The following is a 20,976-nucleotide window of genomic DNA, read 5'->3' as shown; positions in this document are numbered from 1 at the left end:
ATTTTGGATTTTATGAGTTGTGACCGTTGCCTGATTAGGGTATAAAAAAAGGACCAAGTCATTAATCTGTTAACTGTTACTGGCCCACTTGCCACTGCATGTTTAAAACAATTATATCCTATACTTCATCTGATCTAATGCTGACAAATTATATATCATTCGAAAGCTTACGAACTCAAGATTCAGCCTGTGAAAACTGTTTTGAAAGCGTTACCATAAAAATGGTATTTTAACCCCTTAACTCTCAGCCCCCTTTTTGAGAATGGACATTAAAATGCACTATTCAAACTTAAATGGTTGTAATTCAAGAATGCTTTTGGGTATAGACCTAAGTTTGGTCTTGTTTTAAAGAAAAGATCAAAGTGCAGATTATTGCACTATTAAAGCACTTAAAAAAAGGAAAGTATGAAAAAGTAATGGAAGTTTAAATTTCAATAAATCAAATATACTGTACTTAATATTCTTTTATATAAAAAATCTATTTTACAAAATATTTTTACTCTAAAATTAATATAAAATCAAAGCCATATATCTAACCATGTTGTGTTCCAAATTTGAAGTTGATATCACAAAACTTGAAGTTCCCATGAGATTTTGTTTAGGCGTAATACCAAAAATAGCCACCGGGTGACATACATTCTGCCGTAACAAATTAATACATTTCTGTCCAAATATCACTTCTGTCACAAAATATCAAACCTTGAGACTCAGACCTTTCTGACAATATTTAGTCAAGATTAGAAAAGGTTTTGATCATAAATTATGAAACATGATTACGCCCAAAAGGGGTGGAGCCAGATAAAATAATTTAGACTACCGTTTCTATGGTAACGCAACGTCCAATTTCAAAACGGTTTTCACAGGATGAATTCTGAGTTTGTAAGCTTTCAAATGATACCTAATTTATGATAACTACTAAAATATGTGATGTAATAAAAAAGGCGATAAAAAAGATAATATTATATTTTAGAGGATAATATATATATTATACTTTTTAGAGGATAATATTATTTTAGCATTTTTTATTGACAAATACTAGATTATATGTTTTATTATGAACTTTTAGCATGAAAACCAAAGTTTCAATTATTAAAAGTGTGTGCGTCGACTTTTTGTGACAAACGCCAGAACTCCTGTTATGATGTAGATATTTTGAGGTGCACTCTTGTCATAAATTCATCTATTACTGTTCCTACATAATTTGTAACACAAAACAGTGCTAATATATCTATTTAGGAGTCTTAGACCTTTCCAACGATATTTAGTTTGTCATGATTAGATTAGGATTTAATTGTAATATAGTGAATTAAAAACTCAAAATACAAAGATGGTCAAAATTAGGGTTAATCCCTTTTTTATACCCTAAACAGGCAACGTGACTCAGGAGTCACATGTATTTCAAAACGTGCTAAATAACAACATGAACAACATATTCATTAATTTTCTTCTTCAGCACCTTAAGACAATGTTCACAATTAATGTTAGCAGTATTATTATTCTTTTTCCAGAAGAAAAGTAAGTTTAATATATATTTACTTCCCTCAAAATCTGAATGTCCTGCACCACCGGTAGCCATGTTGGATTTAGGTCAGGCTGACTAATTTATCACAAAAAACATGAAGCAAATCATGTGACCAGCATACTCAAGACAGACCAGGCTGTGATAAATGATAAAAGGATTTGATGAAAAAATCTATGGTCACGGACTCCCAGGTCACGTTGCCTGTTTTAGGGTTAAATTTGGAATTTCTAAATGAACAACATGCTGGATTTATCACACACATCTGTTGTGAATCCTGCTGAAATTAAGTGATAACTTTTTCTATGCACATAAATACACACCTTCCATTATTAGAAAATACATACATTGTATTATTATGAAATTATTATGAAATTATTATGAATCATTATAAAATGTGGCTTGTGAATACCCAAGCTCATCTAAATGGCAGAGTTAGATGGCAAAATGTATTTAAAGTAATGAATCTACTAAACCATGTTGTTTTGATAAATCTATACTGCTGTGTTGATGGTCTGAAAAATGAAAGGATCATTGACCCAGTGCTGTAGTATTACAGATAGGGCCTGCACTTACAACCTTCACAGAGCAAGAGAGAAATATTGCTTTGTCAATGCATCTTCTAAAAGAGAATTCAATACATCGTTCACACCTTGGTAACTTGATGCATGTCTGTAAAGGACTTGTCTGCATTTATAGATTCTGGTGAGCTGGGTCTGTCGAAAAGCTGATGTTTAGGTTAGTTATGTATCAGTAGTCCGTCATGGTCTGTGTGGTTCTCCAACGCTATCTCACGACCAATTCGTACGAATTCGTACGAATGATAAAAAGTTGGCTAATTCGTACTAATTCGTACGACCTCACTCGTACGAATTTGTACGATTTGTCTAAACCCACGTGATGGGTAGGTTTAGGGGCGGGGTCAGGGGTAGGTCATTCGTATGAATTCATACGAATTGGCCAATTCGTCAAATATGTACGATTTTGCACAAAACGTACTAATTCGTACGAGTCAGGTCGTATGAATTCGTACGAATAAGCCACCTCGTAGAATTTGTACGTTTTCCCGTGAGATCGGGCTCGGTTCTCTTATCACAGAATAAACAGTGTGTATACACTCACCTAAAGGATTATTAGGAGCACCTGTTCAATTTCTCATTAATGCAATTATCTAATCAACCAATCACATGGCAGTTGCTTCAATGCATTTAGGGGTGTGGTCCTGGTCAAGACAATCTCCTGAACTCCAAACTGAATGTCAGAATGGGAAAGAAAGGTGATTTAAGCAATTTTGAGCGTGGCATGGTTGTTGGTGCCAGACGGGCCGGTCTGAGTATTTCACAATCTGCTCAGTTACTGGGATTTTCACGCACAACCATTTCTAGGGTTTACAAAGAATGGTGTGAAAAGGGAAAAACATCCAGTCCTGTGGGCGAAAATGCCTTGTTGATGCTAGAGGTCAGAGGAGAAGGGGCCGACTGATTCAAGCTGATAGAAGAGCAACTTTGACTGAAATAACCACTCGTTACAACCGAGGTATGCAGCAAAGCATTTGTGAAGCCACAACACGCACAGCCTTGAGGCGGATGGGCTACAACAGCAGAAGACCCCACCGGGTACCACTCATCTCCACTACAAATAGGAAAAAGAGGCTACAATTTGCACGAGCTCACCAAAATTGGACAGTTGAAGACTGGAAAAACGTTGCCTGGTCTGATGAGTCTCGATTTCTGTTGAGACATTCAGATGGTAGAGTCAGAATTTGGCGTAAACAGAATGAGAACATGGATCCATCATGCCTTGTTACCACTGTGCAGGCTGGTGGTGGTGGTGTAATGGTGTGGGGGATGTTTTCTTGGCACACTTTAGGCTCCTTAGTGCCAGTTGGGCATCGTTTAAATGCCACGGCCTACCTGAGCATTGTTTCTGACCATGTCCATCCCTTTATGACCACCATGTACCCATCCTCTGATGGCTACTTCCAGCAGGATAATGCACCATGTCACAAAGCTCGAATCATTTAAAATTGGTTTCTTGAACATGACAGTGAGTTCACTGTACTAAAATGGCCCCCACAGTCACCAGATCTCAACCCAATAGAGCATCTTTGGGATGTGGTGGAACGGGAGCTTCGTGCCCTGGATGTGCATCCCACAAATCTCCATCAACTGCAAGATGCTATCCTATCAATATGGGCCAACATTTCTAAAGAATGCTTTCAGCACCTTGTTGAATCAATGCCACGTAGAATTAAGGCAGTTCTGAAGGCGAAAGGGGGTCAAACACAGTATTAGTATGGTGTTCCTAATAATCCTTTAGGTGAGTGTATATGTCTGCTAATTAGATCACACTGAAAACACCCTGTTCCTCTTGCTGTGTGTCTCTGTTTGCACCCATGGCTATGTACAAACGCTTTTACTCGCATTCTCGTTTTTGCACGGCTCACTAAAAGCTGTTTATCCACGCATCTTTTGACTGTTGCTCTTCACACTGGACGTCAGGGTTTATTTATTTCAACGGCCACCATCAACATCTTCTGTACTTCACACAATGTGACAGATCGGAACTGCCAGATATTTGTTGTCCCCCGCCTGAAGACAACAGATTGATATAAACAAGAAAGATTACAAGGATCATCTGTCAGTCTGGTCATTAGCCAACTGAACCAGTTGTTGCAATTTATTTTTATTTGGATGGCATGACCGAGCTGCAGCTCTGGTGATTTGGCACGACTGCCATAAAAGCAAATTGCGGCAATTATTTGAATACAATTGTTCTTTATTATACACTGCTGACATGTCTTTGCAACTTCCGTGCATGTGTCTTTGTGTGTATTAAAGAATTAAAGACCCCATGATTTTGTAGCTTTGGAGCCATATATTATATCGCTACCATATCTGTTATCGGCAAATAATACAATTTAAAATAAATCAGTAATCGTTTTATTTATTTATTTTTAAGAGCCCATTTGTATATTAGGATATTAGCTGATATTATATATTTAATTGTAGGCTATGCTCATTTTATCTATTTTTATTATCTTCATCTAACACTCACTTAAAGTTTCTTTAAAAACACTATAAAGATAATCTCAAAATGAATATTCATTTTTCATCTTGTGCATAATGTGAAGCCTAAATTTAAAACGATTGTTGTTCTATTATTATTACTTTTAGTTTTAACTTTCATTTATACAAAATATATACTTTATATAAGTAATTATAGATTTTTTTTCTTTCTTTTATTATTTATTTATTTAAAATAAGAATACGAAAAATAAGAATATTATAATGAATAATTTAGATGATAGATTATAGTAAATAATTATATAAATAATTATAGATGTTTTCTTTTTTATTCTCTTTCTTTCTTTCTTTAAAATAAGAATAAATATGAATTAAAAATAATTATAGATCATAATGAAAAATGTATAATGTAAATTATATACATTTTTATAGTTTTTCTTATTTTTTTCTTCTTTAAAATAAAAATAATTGTGAATTAAAAAATTTATAAATATGAATTATAATCAATAATTTAGATGATTATAGGAAATAATTATATAAATAATTATAGATTTGTCTTTCTTTCTTTAAAATTAGAATAATTATTCATTAAAAATACAATTAATTATAGATCATAATGGAAAATTTTGATTATAATTATAATAAATAATTATATAAATTATTATAGATTTTTTTTATTCTTTTTCTTTCTTTTATAATTTCATTCTTTCTTTCTTTAAAATAAAAATAATTATAGATGCTTTTTTTTTCCGTTTTACTTGTATTTTTTCTCTTTCTCTTTCTTTTTTCAACATTCAACTTCCAACAGTGCCATCAAACAATGTCATGTGGTTTTTAAAAACAAGCTTGTGAACCTCTTCAGAGAGACCTCGGCACTGTAGGCCTGGTTTTTACACCGGTGTGTGTGTTTTTGTTGCTGTTCAGTTCAGACAGATGAAAAGAAAGAGGCGCCGATGACCAACATTTGCCTGTCATTTCAACGTAAATACATCCAAAAAAACTCTGATCCAGTACATGGTTTCGATCTGACATTTAACGAGCATCTCTCTTGGTACTTTTCTACCAACTCGACGATTGTACTTCAGCATGACTTCAAAGCCAAACTGCTTCATGTGCATTAAGGATGAACTCTTTGAGTCCGCCCAACAGGACGCAATCTAGCTGGCGAAAACCAATGTGAAATCATTATGAAAATGATCCCTGTTGTACATGAAATAACCTAGTTAATGGTGTAGCCTAGCAACACAGAGCTTTGGGTGTGCTTGCGAACATGTATGCGGAAGAACATGCTACGGCTTCGGTGGCTTTTGATAGCATAGATCTGAATTGCATAAGATGTTCCGATTCCATCCCTCACCGTCACAGAGGTGACGTGGCTCAACGTCCTCGTATGAGCACAGCTAAACGACTGTTTGCTCAGTAAAGCAGTCAGTAAAAAGAGCAGAAGGCTGTTTAAATCCCTCTCAACCCTCTGTTCCACTCACAGTGCTAATGGTGCACAGGCCCGTAACATGAATAATGAGCATAACATCCATTAACACACGAGCACCTGGGCTTATTGTACTCTCCGAGCTGGATAACAGTGACTGTGAGAGAGCTAGAAAGGAAAAGAATGACTGAGAGGATGAAAGAGATGTGCGTGTATGAATATTCAACATATCTGCACCAAAGCACAAGCCTAGAACAAGCAAATAGATCAAAGAGTGTAAAACGGGTCTCTCACATGGTTATGGGCTCTTCGATAGTCTCGTCACATCACGTACGCACACTAGCTTTCTTTATTTTGCATCTTTGGTAGCTATAGCCATTCATTTCTCGTTGTAGTCTCACTGAGGATAAATGTTCATAAATATCAGCAGAAACGTGTGATTTATCTACTCTGAGTTTGATATCAGCCACACATCTCCATGCTGATAAGTGTGAGATCTATCTCTTCTGTTATCAATTCATGTTCCTGTTCACCCCCCCTCCTAATCTTTTCACTGTATTCACCCTCCATTTTCCCTTACGCCTAGTTTTTGACCTTCCATTTTGTCCTTCAATGTCTCCGCTCTTCCCGTTTTTTCTTCGGCAGCCTTGTCTATTCTCTCTCCCGCTGCGGGTGAGGGACCGGAGGGGGTTGGGCGTGCTCTCTTTCTCTCTCTCTCTCTCTCTCTCTCTCTCACCCTTTCCCCTCTTTGCTCTCCGTCTTTGTTTCTCTGGAAAGAGGAATATGTTTGTAGGTGTATTAGATACAGTACATTATAGAGTAATGTCCTGAATTAGTCATGTGAAATTGTGAGGTGCTAGACTTCAGAGAAGCAGAAAAGTTTGCTTTTTTTCTCTCACTTTCATAGTCTGCCTGCATGGAGAACGATTGATAAATTGCTCCATCCTCTCTCATATTGAGCTCCGGGCTGCCGATGACTTGAGGCACTGAAAGATGGAGAGGAGGAGGGGACCTGCTAAAAAGATGGATCAGTTCTTTGAAATTAAAGAACTTCTTTTTTTTCTCCTATTTTTAGATGTAAAAACCGGAGGGTTTGATGATGCTGCTTACTTTGCCTGTATTGAAAAAATGTTTGTGACATATTGGTGATTACCACTAAAATGAATTTTCACAACAACAACAAAAAAAAGCATAAATCTGCGTTACATTAGCCGCGTTTCCATAACCCCGCAAATTGCGCAAATTGAAATTGCGAATTGAAAATACGGCCAATGGAAACACGTCATTTTCGCAAAAAAAGTTTTTAAACTCACATGAGGTGGTTTTTCCGGCAATTCGAAAAATAAATATTTCGCAAAACTGCAATGGAAACAGTTTTTGCGCATTTCCAGGTCACCTGACGTAGATAACGTGGTATGTTTGGATAGAAGACGAGACAGAGTTCTTTATTAAATTCATAAAAGACAAAGGAATTACAGGAATAATGGATTCTAAACCTCAAATAAATGCCACAATCAAGACCTCGAGGCAGATATGAGGGAGAAACACCCAGAAACACCTCATACGAGCCTCTCACAAGTATAAAGGGTCTTTCCTTGCCATTAATGCTTGGAAAACGCACATACGTCTCCTTCGATTAATAATAATGACCAGTGCAGTGGCTGAGATATACATAAACCTACCAACGTCCGTTGCCATGATTTTGGGAATTGCTTATCGCGAGAGGAAAAAATTAAGTTTTAGTCGCAAAACATCGGTTAATGGAAACGCCGTCATTTCGCAATAGGTTTTTCTCGACATTTAGAAAAAAATCGCTAAAGTTTTGCGCAAATCTGTAATGGAAACGCACTTAGTCAGACACAAAGACTCCCATTCTCCCGTTGTAATATTTTGTATGTTTTCGAAATAAGTTTCTTATGCTTACCAAGGTTGCATTTATGTGATAAAAAAAAATACAGTAAAAACAGTAATATGGTAAAATATTGTCATTTAAAAAAAAAACTGTTTTCTTTTTAAATGTATTTTAAATGTAATAGGCTTCATGCCGGACGTCACACGAACAAACAGGAAAACATTGCATCCGCTTGTCGGAGAAAGTGTTAAAAACTGAAGGCGATGTCTATGGATTTTATTCAATTTCAAATAAAAAGTTCAATTCGATATTTGATCAAGAAATGTCATGGGATTCAAGTCCTTTTTCTCTTTGAGTTCACAGTCGTACTCTCTTCAGGATTGCTCTCTTTCTGGGAAGGGCAGGATCTCAAAGCCTCACCTGTAAAGAGGGAGAAAAAAGAGTTGGAGACGCAGGAGACAGAGAAAACTGCCCTCAGGGTGTGAATTCTCATTTACCTGTTAGTGTCCATCTCTCCATTCTGGAGGTGAAGGATAGAGCAGGCCGGGGAAGGGATGAGGCAAGAGCTTATCTCTTTGGAGAGAGGGATTTAGAGAGAAATCATATCAAACCCCTTCACCTGTGCGGGGTATATGCGTGTGATGGTCTGACTTAGCCCTCACACGGTGCACAAGTACATTTTGATTTCTGTGTGCTCAGAACTGATGAATTCTGTCATCATTTACTCATGCATGTCGATCCAAACCTTTTGTTTCCTTTTTTATTTACACTGTAAAAAGTGCTGCAATTGCCACTTTAAGGAGCTATTTCTACCTGATCTAACCTGTAGAACGTGTTTTGTTGGTGCAACCCAATGTATTAAGGTTGATTCATTGATGTTAAAGAATACCTATTATTCTTTTTTACATTTTCAACTTTATTTAGTGTGTAATGATGCTGTTTAAACATGAAAAATGTCTGCAAAGTTAAAAAGCACAAAGTCTCTCCAAAGGGAGTAATTCCCTATGAACTTCTGCCTCAATTGTAGTCCTGAGGTTTCTTCCGTGAACGTACACGTCACAATATTCCTCATTTAAATAATTCCCACACGAGGCATATGCAAAAAACAGGGGCGAGGCCTGCTTGAGTTGTGTTAGTAGCGTGTTGTCGCCATATTCAAGAGACGTCGTTTGTTTGTTTTTTACCCCAGATCTAACATGCTATGATGAGGGCGTGGCATTTCTGTTACACGCTCAAAGCAGTTGACCAATCACAACACATTGATCCAGCCGACCAATCGGAGCACATTGCACTTTTCAGAAGGAGGGGCTTCGTAGAGACAGGAACTAAACAGAGCGTTACTGTAAGACGGGGAAGAGAGGTGCTGCAACAATGTAAAATATGTGAAAAATAAGGTGGTTTTTGAACATTCAATCATTAAAACCTATTCTAGAAGACCACAAAATCAAGTATTTGTAAAAAAGACATAATAGGTCCAGTTTAAATAATATTTCTGAATAAAATTTGATATTACCATATACAGCACATATTTAGAAAACACAAAAGTAGAAAAAAAAATAAGAATGTAGAAAGTAATTCTTTCTAAAATGAAAGTTGATGACAAAAAAATGGCATAAAATGAATTTATTTTTTATTTATTTTTTATCTTTTAATTATTTTAATAATTAATTACTTTTTTATCATTATGGAGCTCGACAGATGACAGCCCAGTTCCTCATTCATTGTCATTATATGTAAAATCAGTACTTTTGTATTCTACATAAAAAGGCTACAGGTTTAGAACAACACGATGATGATTTTAATTTGAGGTTTAACTTTCCATTTGAGCAGAAATTGTTCTCAAAACACTGCAATGTTTCCAGCCTAAATAACACTTGCTTGTCTATTACTGGAGCATTTCTGCAGTCTGAACTTGTATATCAACTCACACTAATACCATTGCACGCCGACAAAAACTGCTGGAATGTCAGCCAGAATATACTCATCATCCGCCCGCCCTCGCCATTCTCTTTCTATCTCTGTGGTGCTTCTTTGCATTTTTCATTAGCTTGCTCTGTAAAGGCCAGCTATCTTTGACTAGAACTGGGTTACAAAAGCATGTTCGGAGTAAAATCTCATTCAAAATGTATGTGATAGCTTGCAGTCCTTATACAACTATAACAGGAATGGAATATACGTGTATTTCTAAAAGAGTGAGCCATGAAATGCAGCCATGCATTTATTTATTTTACCCAAGGGCTGAAGTAACATTTCACTGCAACTAATCACCGATTGAAATGATGTATTATGGGAATTTGTTGTGACCTCGACAGTGGAATGCATCATAAATATGTCTGAGAAGACGTGTACCCCTTCATCCATAAATGCAATAATTCTTCCAACCGCGCTTGTGAAAAGAATGTTTCCATGCACAAATAATTGTTTTGGATGGCACTGGGGTTTAAGGATGCTTTTGCTGTTTAAAATAAAATAAAATAAAATCGCCAGGCCAGATAATGACCATTAGTGTTTCCCTCTCCTGTTCTTCCTCTGCTGTTTTACAGGCCTAAAGTAAATCCAATTTTCTCTGCAATGTTCTCACATCCGTAATGACAACCTCCCAGTCAAATTACAGGAAATTAACGAAGCCTCGTTGAACAATTCTAAATATTTAACGAGAGTGATGTCTGCATTCTCATAGGGCTGAATGGCGCCATCGCTGGGAGCAGATGTGCATAAGGTTATGTTAGAATAAGATAACATTCTGGAAATGCCTAGGACGTATCTGCTCTTTTGTATTAACGTGCTTGATTCAGCAATAGTCGCCGTTGGAAAACAAGACACAATGGCTGGAGCTATTAAGAGGACAGTGTATGCATTCTTAGCTAGCTGTGCGGAAGTCTCACATCAGTAGCATTGTCTCTGCATTGAAAGAGTTCGATTTAAATGACATTCGCCAACACAGATGGCAGAGTTTGGAATCTCCACACGTATTTGCAATAAAGACCCGTACCAATGTGCTGCTGCCTGATATTATTGTTATTATTCTCATCACTATTGACCTGTAAACTGTATTTTGGCATTAGTAGGATTCCTCTCTGGTTGCTTAATACTCAAGCCAGACAACAAAATGAGTCTGGTAGAACCCACTGATGCTATAACTGACCACATGAGGAAGAATAGGCAAATTTTTGCCCACAGGTGGACATAAAACTACATTTAATTAGTTATTATTATTATTATTTTGTAATTGCAAGCTTAGTGGCACTGAGTCTGTGGAAGATATTAAAGATTTTGTGAGGCACTTACAAGGGTAACACTTTATTTTGATGGTTCACCGTAGACATTCTACTAACTATAGCCTAATTAACTTTGCAACTACACGTCAACTAACTCTCATTAGAGTATTAGTAGACTGACTGCTTAATATCTGCTAACACGTTATTGTGATGGTCCTCCAACAGACATTCTACTGACTATAAGTAACTTTTCAATTATGTCAGTTTACTCCACTAACCCGAACCCTAACCTAACAGTCTACAGTCTACTAATACTCTAATGAGAGTTAGTTGACATGTAGTTGACAAGATACTTATAGTTAGTGGAGTGTCTTAAGTGGACCATCGAAATAAAGTGTAACCCTTCTGGGTGAAAAGAAAATGTGTATTCAGTTTTTGTGTGTGCATGTGTGAATTACAGTATGTCTTTAATATTGACATATAATATTATTGCAATTCGGCTAACACTAATAAGCCAACAGTTATTTTAATTATTATTAAGTTATGGCCAATAACCAATAAATGGACGAAATTACAAGTCTTTACTATTTAAAAAAAAAGAAAAGAAAAAAAAGAAAAAGTAAAACACTTAAAACTCAAAACATTATGATGTACAGTATAAAAAATGGATATTTAGAGATTTGCTCATTTACATTTACATTTATATTATATTAAATATTAATTTACATTTAACAGTGTTGTTAAATCATTAGTGTTTTTAAAGATGAACTTTAAATGAGCATTAGATGACAGTAAAGTTTATGTAACTTGAAATGTAAATATAGAAATATGACATATTATACAATAAATTTTAATGTGTCTGTGTTACAGTGTAATTATACATTTATTATACAGTACTGAGTAATAATAATGAATGGGGTTATTTGCATGTAATAAATAATATAGTAACTAATTATACATTTGTCAGTGTGGGTTGCAAAAAACACAGAAACTAAAAGTGCTGGATCTAATTGCAACAGTTTATTTATTAAACACACATAAATATACTGTACACTTCAACTGGATATCTTCAAACAAAAACACCAGGAACAGAAATTATAGGCAAGTATTTTAGAGAACTGACAAAGAGAAAATGAAACAAAGGGCGAATAACTACTAGAATGATATATTGTGCAGACCTATAATACATTTTGTGCAAATTTCTGGTTTCTTTTTTTTTCTTTCAGCTTTAAGCCTATTTTATTAGTTCTAGTACACTGGCCTTCAATGGTTGGAGAAGTGGTTGTAGTGCCTTTGTTTGTGTTTATATGTGAATGGAACGTTTTTTGATTGCTCCATATGGCTGGCCTTTGCTTGTATATTGGCAAGACTGTACCATAAGGCTGTGAGTCTAAATAGCGTGATAGAGAGACACATACAGATAGACAGAGACTTATACTGGCTTATCAAGCAGCTGGCGATGAAACAGACAGGCAGCCGCATAAACGAGTGAAAGAAGTAGGTCAGAAGCAAGAGAGAGAGCGTCTGGAGAGACTCTGAGCTAGTGAGGAGAGGGAGAATAGAAATGATAGGATGGGTTTCATGCCCTCTTTTGTTTTCATCTCCATTTTCATCTCGGGTTCAGGGAGGAGACGGTGTGATGATGCCACGGGAGGCAAACGGAGACCAGCTGGCACCTGAAGTGCAGTTGAGTGACTTTGATTGACAGAAGCCTCTACTAAATTACGGAAACACCAGACTCTGTGTTATTCATGCTGTGAGATGTGACAGCACCATGCAACTTGATGTACATCGTGAACGTTTGTTCTTTCAGACTTTCTAACACACACACACACACATGCGCACACACGTTAGGTTTCTATGTTTCATGGGGACTATCCATAGACATAATGATTTTTATACTGTATAACTGTATATTCTATCCCCTAACCGGTCCTCACAAAGATGATTGTACAAGTACACACACACACACACACACACACACACTCACACACACACACACACACACACACACACACACACACACACACACACACACACACACACACACACACACACACACACTCACACACACACACACACACACACACACACACACACACACACACACACACCCCTGCCACAGAAACCCTTTGAAATCAATGAGACTTGTGTATGATATAATTATAACATTATGTTTGGAGTATTTTCCATTATCAGACATATGCTATTTTTTATATGAATTGTATGTTTTAGGATTTCCAAAGTAATTGCGCTATAGCTGCATATTATTTAAAAATGTTTAATAGCAATTCTCAGCACAATCTGGTGTTATTGTTATCTAGTGGCATTTTTTTTATGTTTGTAAAGATGAAAACTAAAATTATAGAATATTTAAAAATATATATTTTAGTTTTGTTTTAGTTTTTCCCAGTTATGTTTTTATTTTCATTTCAATTAAATTAATCTTTATTAATCTTAATATTTTTACTTTAGTTTTCATTGAAACTATACAGGGGTTTTAATCCATAATGAAGCATTTTAGTTATGCTTTAGTTATGGCATTCAATGAAGGCCAAAATAAATGAGTAGAAACAATGTGAAAAATAAAATTTTACATGACTTCCAAAGGGAAAAAAATAATGACCTCTTACGCTGGTGTACAGCATTCGATATTTAACAGTAGAGTAATCACCGTTCTGCTATTTTGAGCTCAGAGTTCATGACACAAAGGATCAACCTAGATGTGCAAATTTAGCTCATTAAAAGTAACAGGCTAATCTCCATCTAATGATCACCTCAACATCTGTCAGCAATAGCTCGCGTTTGGAAACGCCACCTGCTTCAAAGACCAGGCAGATGAACGGCAACCACCTGACAAGCACAAGCCTTTTTCCATTTCGCTCCGTTTCCTTTCAGGCTTTTTGCCCATTTTATCTTTGAGATCACAAAATGGGCACAGATTGTATTGTAAAACGATAAGCAGATTTATCAGTAATGAACATGAACTAGATTAAAGGTTGAATTAGCAGAGAATCATTTCCTGCTCTGCCAAATGAACAGATTTTGAGAGATAGTGACACAATGACTCAATCCAGCAAAGAACCTAGAGGGAACAAATGTAAAATAATAGAAGTTTTGCACAGCATTTGCCTACCCTCACTCATGTGTGTTCAGAGTCAATGGCAGCGCTGCTACGCCAGAAGTATCGGAGTGTGCTTGTTCTGCATTGTCAGCTGCCTGGTTGTAGTTATTGAAATACAAAGCACATCCCTGAAAAGGAAAATGATATAATTTGCTACAACATTAACCATTTCGTGGTGGGTTGTTCTCAAAATGTGGTCATTTTTCAACCTTGAATTTAGAAATTTAGTTCAGCTGTCTTCCACTAAAGTCTGTAAAAATATTTTATTTTATTTCTCAAATGTAGAAATGGTTGGAACACCAGTGACAACTTTTCAAATAATTTTTTTTTAGAGGGTGTCAATATAATCTCAAAACATATAGTGCTGATTAGACTAAAATCAATAAAGAGTAGCATGTATTTTTTTATTTTATTTTTAGACAAAAATTAAACAATATAACACCAATAACCTGCTGATAATGAATTATATAAACATAATTCAATTTGAAGATAAATTAATACCTTTTCAGCCACAGAGAATCACCTGAAGCGTAGTATGTTTTTTTTTTCCAATTTCATTCCAATATTTTTTTTAATCATAGATAAATTTATTTACATTTATTTATATTAGTTTAGATTATATTGTTTAGTATTCTATATATTGTATTCGATATTGTTTTCCTGTTTCGCTAATGCTGAACTTGAAAAGCAAGTAAATTAATAATAATAAATATCATTAAAGTGGTGTACCATATGAAGGGGACAGGGGCTTTTTCAGGCACACAACTTGTGCAAAAATTATTGTCAAACCATTTCATGTTATTTAATACAATTATATAAGTAATAAGATAATGCCTTTTGTTTCTCCAATTTATTTGAAATCTTTTTTATGTCTAAAAAATCAAGGAACATGTTGGTCACCATATTTTGAGAATAATGCTGCTATCTAATGTACTGCATGCAAAAGTGTTCATTTGTCTCATTAAAATATTTCCTTTTATTTCTGTCTCTCTCTATAGTTGACTCCGGCGCAGCCCTGTCGCGCCCGCAGCGCCCCCTCTCGGCCCGGGCGGCCCACCATGCCCCGTCCATGAAGGGCTACCAGGTGAGTCGCAGTCTGTCTCAACACTCCTCTGGGCCTTGCTACTGCATGCCTGAGGATGGCGACACTGCACGGGACTACATGCACCACCCTGACCACTACCAGGGGCACAATGACCACCCCTACTACCCGCCTGGTGGGCCCCCTGAAACCCTGGCCATGGTACCATCTGGTGGAGGCACCTTCCCTCGCTCACACCCCAGTCAGCCGCAGCCCTACGACTCCACGTGTGAAGAGTGTTTATCCTCGGGAGTGCATGGCCACGGGCATAAGATGCACCGTATCCCGCCCAACCTTCTGGATCAGTTCGAGAAACAGTTGCCCTTCCACCCCGACGGCTTCCACACCCTGCAGTACCAACGCGCAGCCAGCGGGGAGCAACGCAGCGAGAGTCCGAGCCGCATACGGCATCTGGTGAACTCGGTTCAGCGTCTCTTTGCCAAGTCTCATTCCCTAGAGACGCCATCTAAACGAGAGTTTAACGGCACCCGTGGGGGAGAGTATCGGGAAAGGGATAGGGGGCACCGCAGCGGTGGTGAGGAAAGCGGTGGACATCATTATTCGGGAACACACCAGTCTCGCTCTGCCCGTCGCAACAAGAGCCGAGAACGAAGCAAGAGCGGAGACTCCCGCCACGAGTCTCGCAGCTCCCGCCACCGCAGCAAAACAGCTGGCTGGTGGAGCTCCGATGACAACCTGGACAGCGACAGCAGCTTTCTGGTGGGTGCGGGCAGGGGCGGTCGGGGGTATCCCACTGGACACGAGACCCTGGATGCTGCCATCCAGGAGCTTACCCTGAGGAAATCCAAGGGTCCACCTCCAGGAGAGTGCATGGCTTGCACCAACATAGCCATGGCAGGGGACAGCGGACACTCTCTGAAGAGGAGCACATGGTCAGCCATGACGGTCAGTCAGGCTAGAGAGGTCTATCCATCTTCCCGTGGAGGTGGTGGTGGTGGTGGTGGTGGTGGAGGTGGAGGTGGAGGTGGAGGTGGAAGTGGAGGAGGAGCAGGAAGAGGTGGAGGAGGATATGACAAGGCATTGGTTCCTCTGGATCCCAAAATGAAGGAACGATCACTCCACTATCTGCAGGCAAGTTCTGTTTATATGTGTTTCAGAAGTGAAGAATCAGAATCAGCATTTGAATCTAATTGGATCTAATCAATCAATCAATCAATCAATATCTATCTATAAAAAATATATATTGTTCTATCATGCCATAAGGCCTATCTGCATTTGTAATGTAAAGACATTGTCAATTCAATTCTGAATGGTGTACAACCTCAGTATGTAAGTGAGACAAACTTTTACAATATGTGAGTCTATTCTGAAGTCAGTGCAGTGACCCCAAATTGGCTCCCACTGAGATTTCAATATTTATGTGGAGTCTCTGTTCTCAAATACAATCAGTCTGCTGTCCTTATTGACTTGCAGATTCATTTCATTGTCAAAAGAATTAATCTGTCTGCAGAGATGAGATCTGCACTAAATGACAATTTCTGTGAGAGAAAGAAAAAGAAAAAAAAAACATAAGTTGATGATTATGTTTGTTATCAGCTGCTAGCTGTGAAGAATGGAGCCTGATGCTATTTCCAGCATCTGTCAGCTCAGTGTGAAAGGGTGAAAAACAGTATCGGAGGATACAGGAAAACAACACATTAACCCTTGGCCTGTATAAAACCCAGTGTGAACACTCACAAACGCTGCTATTGATATCAGTAGTGAGCTGTGTGCTCCATTTCTCCTACTCATCTGCTCAATTACACACACATCACTGACATCCTGCTTTGTGATATCAAGTGTCCTAGAATACAAGATACTTCTTAGCATCATAATTCAGCTGCCTACATGGTTTGAATAGAAGGGCAACTGCATCATAAATGCATTGTTCTTGCACACAGAAATGCTATAAGTGAAAAACAAACTCACTATGTATCTCATTATTCAGTATAAAACACATTACAGGTTTGGTATTGATAAAGGGGCACTTGAGCCTTACTCACTGAGCTATGGGGTTACAATCTTTTCAACAAAAGATTGGGAAATATGATGCTATATGTCCACTCAGTAATATGGTGTAAATCAATCAAAATACCATGATATTACCATCTGACACCACCACTGACCATGGTACTTCAGTACTTCTTGAAAGAGGTTTAGTTTTGCCGCAGACAGATTTCCAATATGTGACCCTGGATCACAAAACCAGTCATAATTCGCACGGGTATATTTGTGGCTCTAGCCAACAATATATTGTATGGGTCAAAATTACCGATTTTTCTTTTATGCCAAAAATCATTAGGATATTAAGTAAAGATCATGCTCCATGAAGATATTTTGTAAATTTCCTACCGTAAATATATAAAACATTTATTTTTGTGAGTGAATGCAGCACAATCGCGAACACAAATGGACAACTTTAAAGGCGATTTTCTCAATGTTTCAATTTTTTGGCACCCTCAGATTCCAGATTTTCAAATAGGTGTATCCCGGCCAAATATTGTCCTATCCTGACAAACCATACATCAATGGAAAGCTTATTTATTCAGCTTTCATATGATGTATAAATCTCAATTTCAAAATTGTGACCCATGTGACTGGTTTTGAGGTCCATGGTCACATATGTCTCCAATAGCTTTATGTGCTGTTAAAAATAACTTCAGTAACTACATGAACAAATGACACAGATTGACAATTGGAAGTTCTATCCTGAGCTGTACTGTATATCCCGCTTCTTCCTTGATGAATGAACAGCACATACTGTACTTGGACTCAACTACTGTTTTCTTTTCTATTTTTCGCTTTCTTCTCACATACACTCTTGGGCTGATATCCTCACTCACTGTGAACACAGTTATTTATGCTACCACAAATACGTATTTGTGGACACACACAAATGGGGGAGGAAACTCTATCTGAAATGACATCAGGTTAAATGAGGATAATTTTTCTGAGTGCCTCCTATGCACTCTCCCACACTTCCCACCGAGTGTCCACACATTATGGTTATGTTTCTAAGGTAACAGGACAGAGCACTAGGAGGATACACTCCTTTCCAGGTACAACACTGAGCCACAGTTGAGCACCACTTATGAAATAAAGACTACAGATTCACACTATCCCTGTGTGCATCCTGTTGTTTTTTAGCAGACACCAGTGGGAGTCCTGGCTCAGTTGTATGGAAGCTTGTTTCCGCCACAGAATAAAACATTAAAAAAAAAGAAAAGATTTTTATCTCACAATTGTGAGTTTACATCTCGTAATTCGGACTTTTTTTCTCAAAAAGTTATAAAGTCAGAATTGTGTGATAAAAAGTTGCAATTGCAAGAAATAAAGTCAGAATTGCAAGTAATTTATTTAGCAATTGTGAGTTATAAAGTCCAATTCTGAGGAAATAAAAGGGAAACTTTTTCTCAAAAAAGCGACTTTATTTCTCACAATTCTGACTTTATAACATGTAATTGTGAGTTTATATCATGATATTCTGACATAATAACTCGCAATTGCTAGTTTATATCAAGCAAATTTGAGTAAAAAAGTCAGAATTGTGAGATAAAAAGTCAGAATTGTGAGATAAAAAGTCACAACTACCTTTTTTATTTTGTTATTCAGTAGAGCTTATTCAGCTTCCATAGAGAAGAGATGTCATTGCAAGAGGGATGGGAAGGTATTTTCAAGGTATTTTTCAATAAATTTTGAGGGGTCATGAATTTGAAAGAAAACATGATCTGCATTGTTAAATAATTTATAATAAACACCGTAATATTACATCAAAAATAAGAATTGCCAATTTTGATTTCAGCATGACTTAATAGGTAATATTATGGTGTGTGTATATATATATATACAGACCCTTTCCAAAAAATTTGAATATCATGGAAAAGTTTATTTATTTCCATAATTCCATTCAAAACGTTAAACTTCCATAGATTATAGATTCAGGGCGCACAACTTAAACGATTTCAAGTATTTAGTTGTTTATTTGCACATAATTTGGGCTTCCAGCTCATAAAACCCACGAAAACAGGATTTCAAAAAATTAGAATATTACATGAAATCACACAGTAATTACACAGTGATACCATGGTCATTGAACCAGGGCAGGTGCAAATCCTGCTGGAAAATGAAGTCAGCATCTCCATAAAGCTTGTCTGCTGAAGGAAGCATGAAGTGCTCTGAAAATGTCCTGGTAGTGGACATTGTCCCCACAGTGGACCAACACCAGCCGATGACATGGGTCCCCAAACCAACACAGACTGTGGAAACTTCACACTGGACTTCAAGCATCTTGGATTGTGTGCCTCTCCATTCTTCCTCCAGACTCTGGGACCTTGGTTTCCAAATGAGATGCAAAATTTGCTCTCATCAGAAAAGAGGACTTTGGTCCACTGTGCTTTATTAAATCCAGAGTCAACGCAGCCGTCTACCAGGACATTTTCAGAGCACTTCATGCTTCCTTCATTTTCCAGCAGGATTTGCACCTGCCCACACTGCCAAAATAACCAAAACCTGGTTCAGTGACCATGGTATCACTGTGTAATACCGTGTGATTTCATGTAATATTCAAATTTTTTGAAATCCTGTTTTCGTGGGTTTTATGAGCTGGAAGCCCACATTATGTACAAATAAACAACTAAATACTTGAAATCGTTTAAGTTGTGGGCCCTGAATCTATAATCTATGGAAGTTTAACGTTTTGAATGGAATTATGGAAATAAATAAACTTTTCCATGATATTAAAATTTTTTGGAAAGGGTCTGTATATATATATATATATATATATATATATATATATATATATATATATATATATATATATATATATATATACAGTATATTCTATTTATATTCTACAGTATGAATAAATACAATTATTATATAAAAATGTAATAGTAATTAATTAACTATTAATATGTACATATAATATATTTTATTAATGTTTTTATTATTTTTTTGTTGCTTCTTTTTTTTAGATGACTGCATGACACTTCAGTCCCTATCGTGGTAGTAAAGGAAAATATCAGGCTGTGTAGGGGAAGTGATAGGTCCGATAGTTTGTGACCTGGCAGTTATCATTTTTATTGCAGCCACGCTATGTCACATCATGCGTAGACTTCAAACACCTGGCGCTTGAAGAAAAGAAGACCAGTTTCAGCAAAGCATAGACCGAATAGCAGCTGTGAGAAAGCACAATAAGCACCAGGTGCACCCCATATCATTCCTGCTCTGTCCCCGGGCTCTTGAGTGGGAGAGAGAGAGAAAAGTCAATGCATTCTGACGGACATAACCAATGTGCCGTCTCCGGCATTCTCCGCTATTGTTGCCCAGGGCGACAGGAACGTGCATGGAGGTCTCGTCCTGACACTAATTTAACTTCCTGTAATATTAGCACTTGCAAGCTCCAATTACACAGAACATCAGCTTCAACGTGATAGAAATACATTCGGTCAGTCGCCACTTTTGTTTTGCTATTTGTCACAGCGAGACAACCAATCAACTCTCATATATTCCCACTCAGTATGGTACACACATACTGTATATCCACTCCTTCAATGGTCACTGTGTAGCTACATACATTGTCATAGCCAGCAGTGTAGGAGAGTAACTAACTACAAGTAGCAACACTGCTACACTATTCAGTCGCGTGACAACATCTCGGTTATCTCAGAGTGTATGACAAAAGTTTTTGTTCACATTGTGTTGACGCGCTAAGAATCAAACATGCTT

General features: G+C 37.2%; 1 protein-coding gene across 4 annotated transcripts in view; it reads left to right on the top strand.

The window, feature by feature from the left end:
• The window catches only part of dlgap3 (discs, large homolog-associated protein 3), a 185,464-nt gene that overhangs the window by 145,146 nt on the left and 19,342 nt on the right, over positions 1-20,976 (top strand). For all 4 annotated transcript variants that reach the window (XM_084422615.1, XM_084422612.1, XM_084422613.1 and 1 more), the window contains one exon: positions 15,167-16,341. In XM_084422615.1, the coding sequence (XP_084278741.1) occupies positions 15,238-16,341 (1,104 nt within the window). In that variant the 5' untranslated portion in view covers positions 15,167-15,237. The remainder of the gene's footprint in view (positions 1-15,166; positions 16,342-20,976) is intronic.

This window comes from Rutilus rutilus (assembly GCF_951802725.1).
Source record: "Rutilus rutilus genome assembly, chromosome: 11".
Lineage (NCBI taxonomy): Eukaryota > Metazoa > Chordata > Actinopteri > Cypriniformes > Leuciscidae > Rutilus > Rutilus rutilus.
The sequence above is the reverse complement of the archived record's forward strand: the minus strand, read 5'-3'. Positions and strand labels throughout refer to the sequence as shown.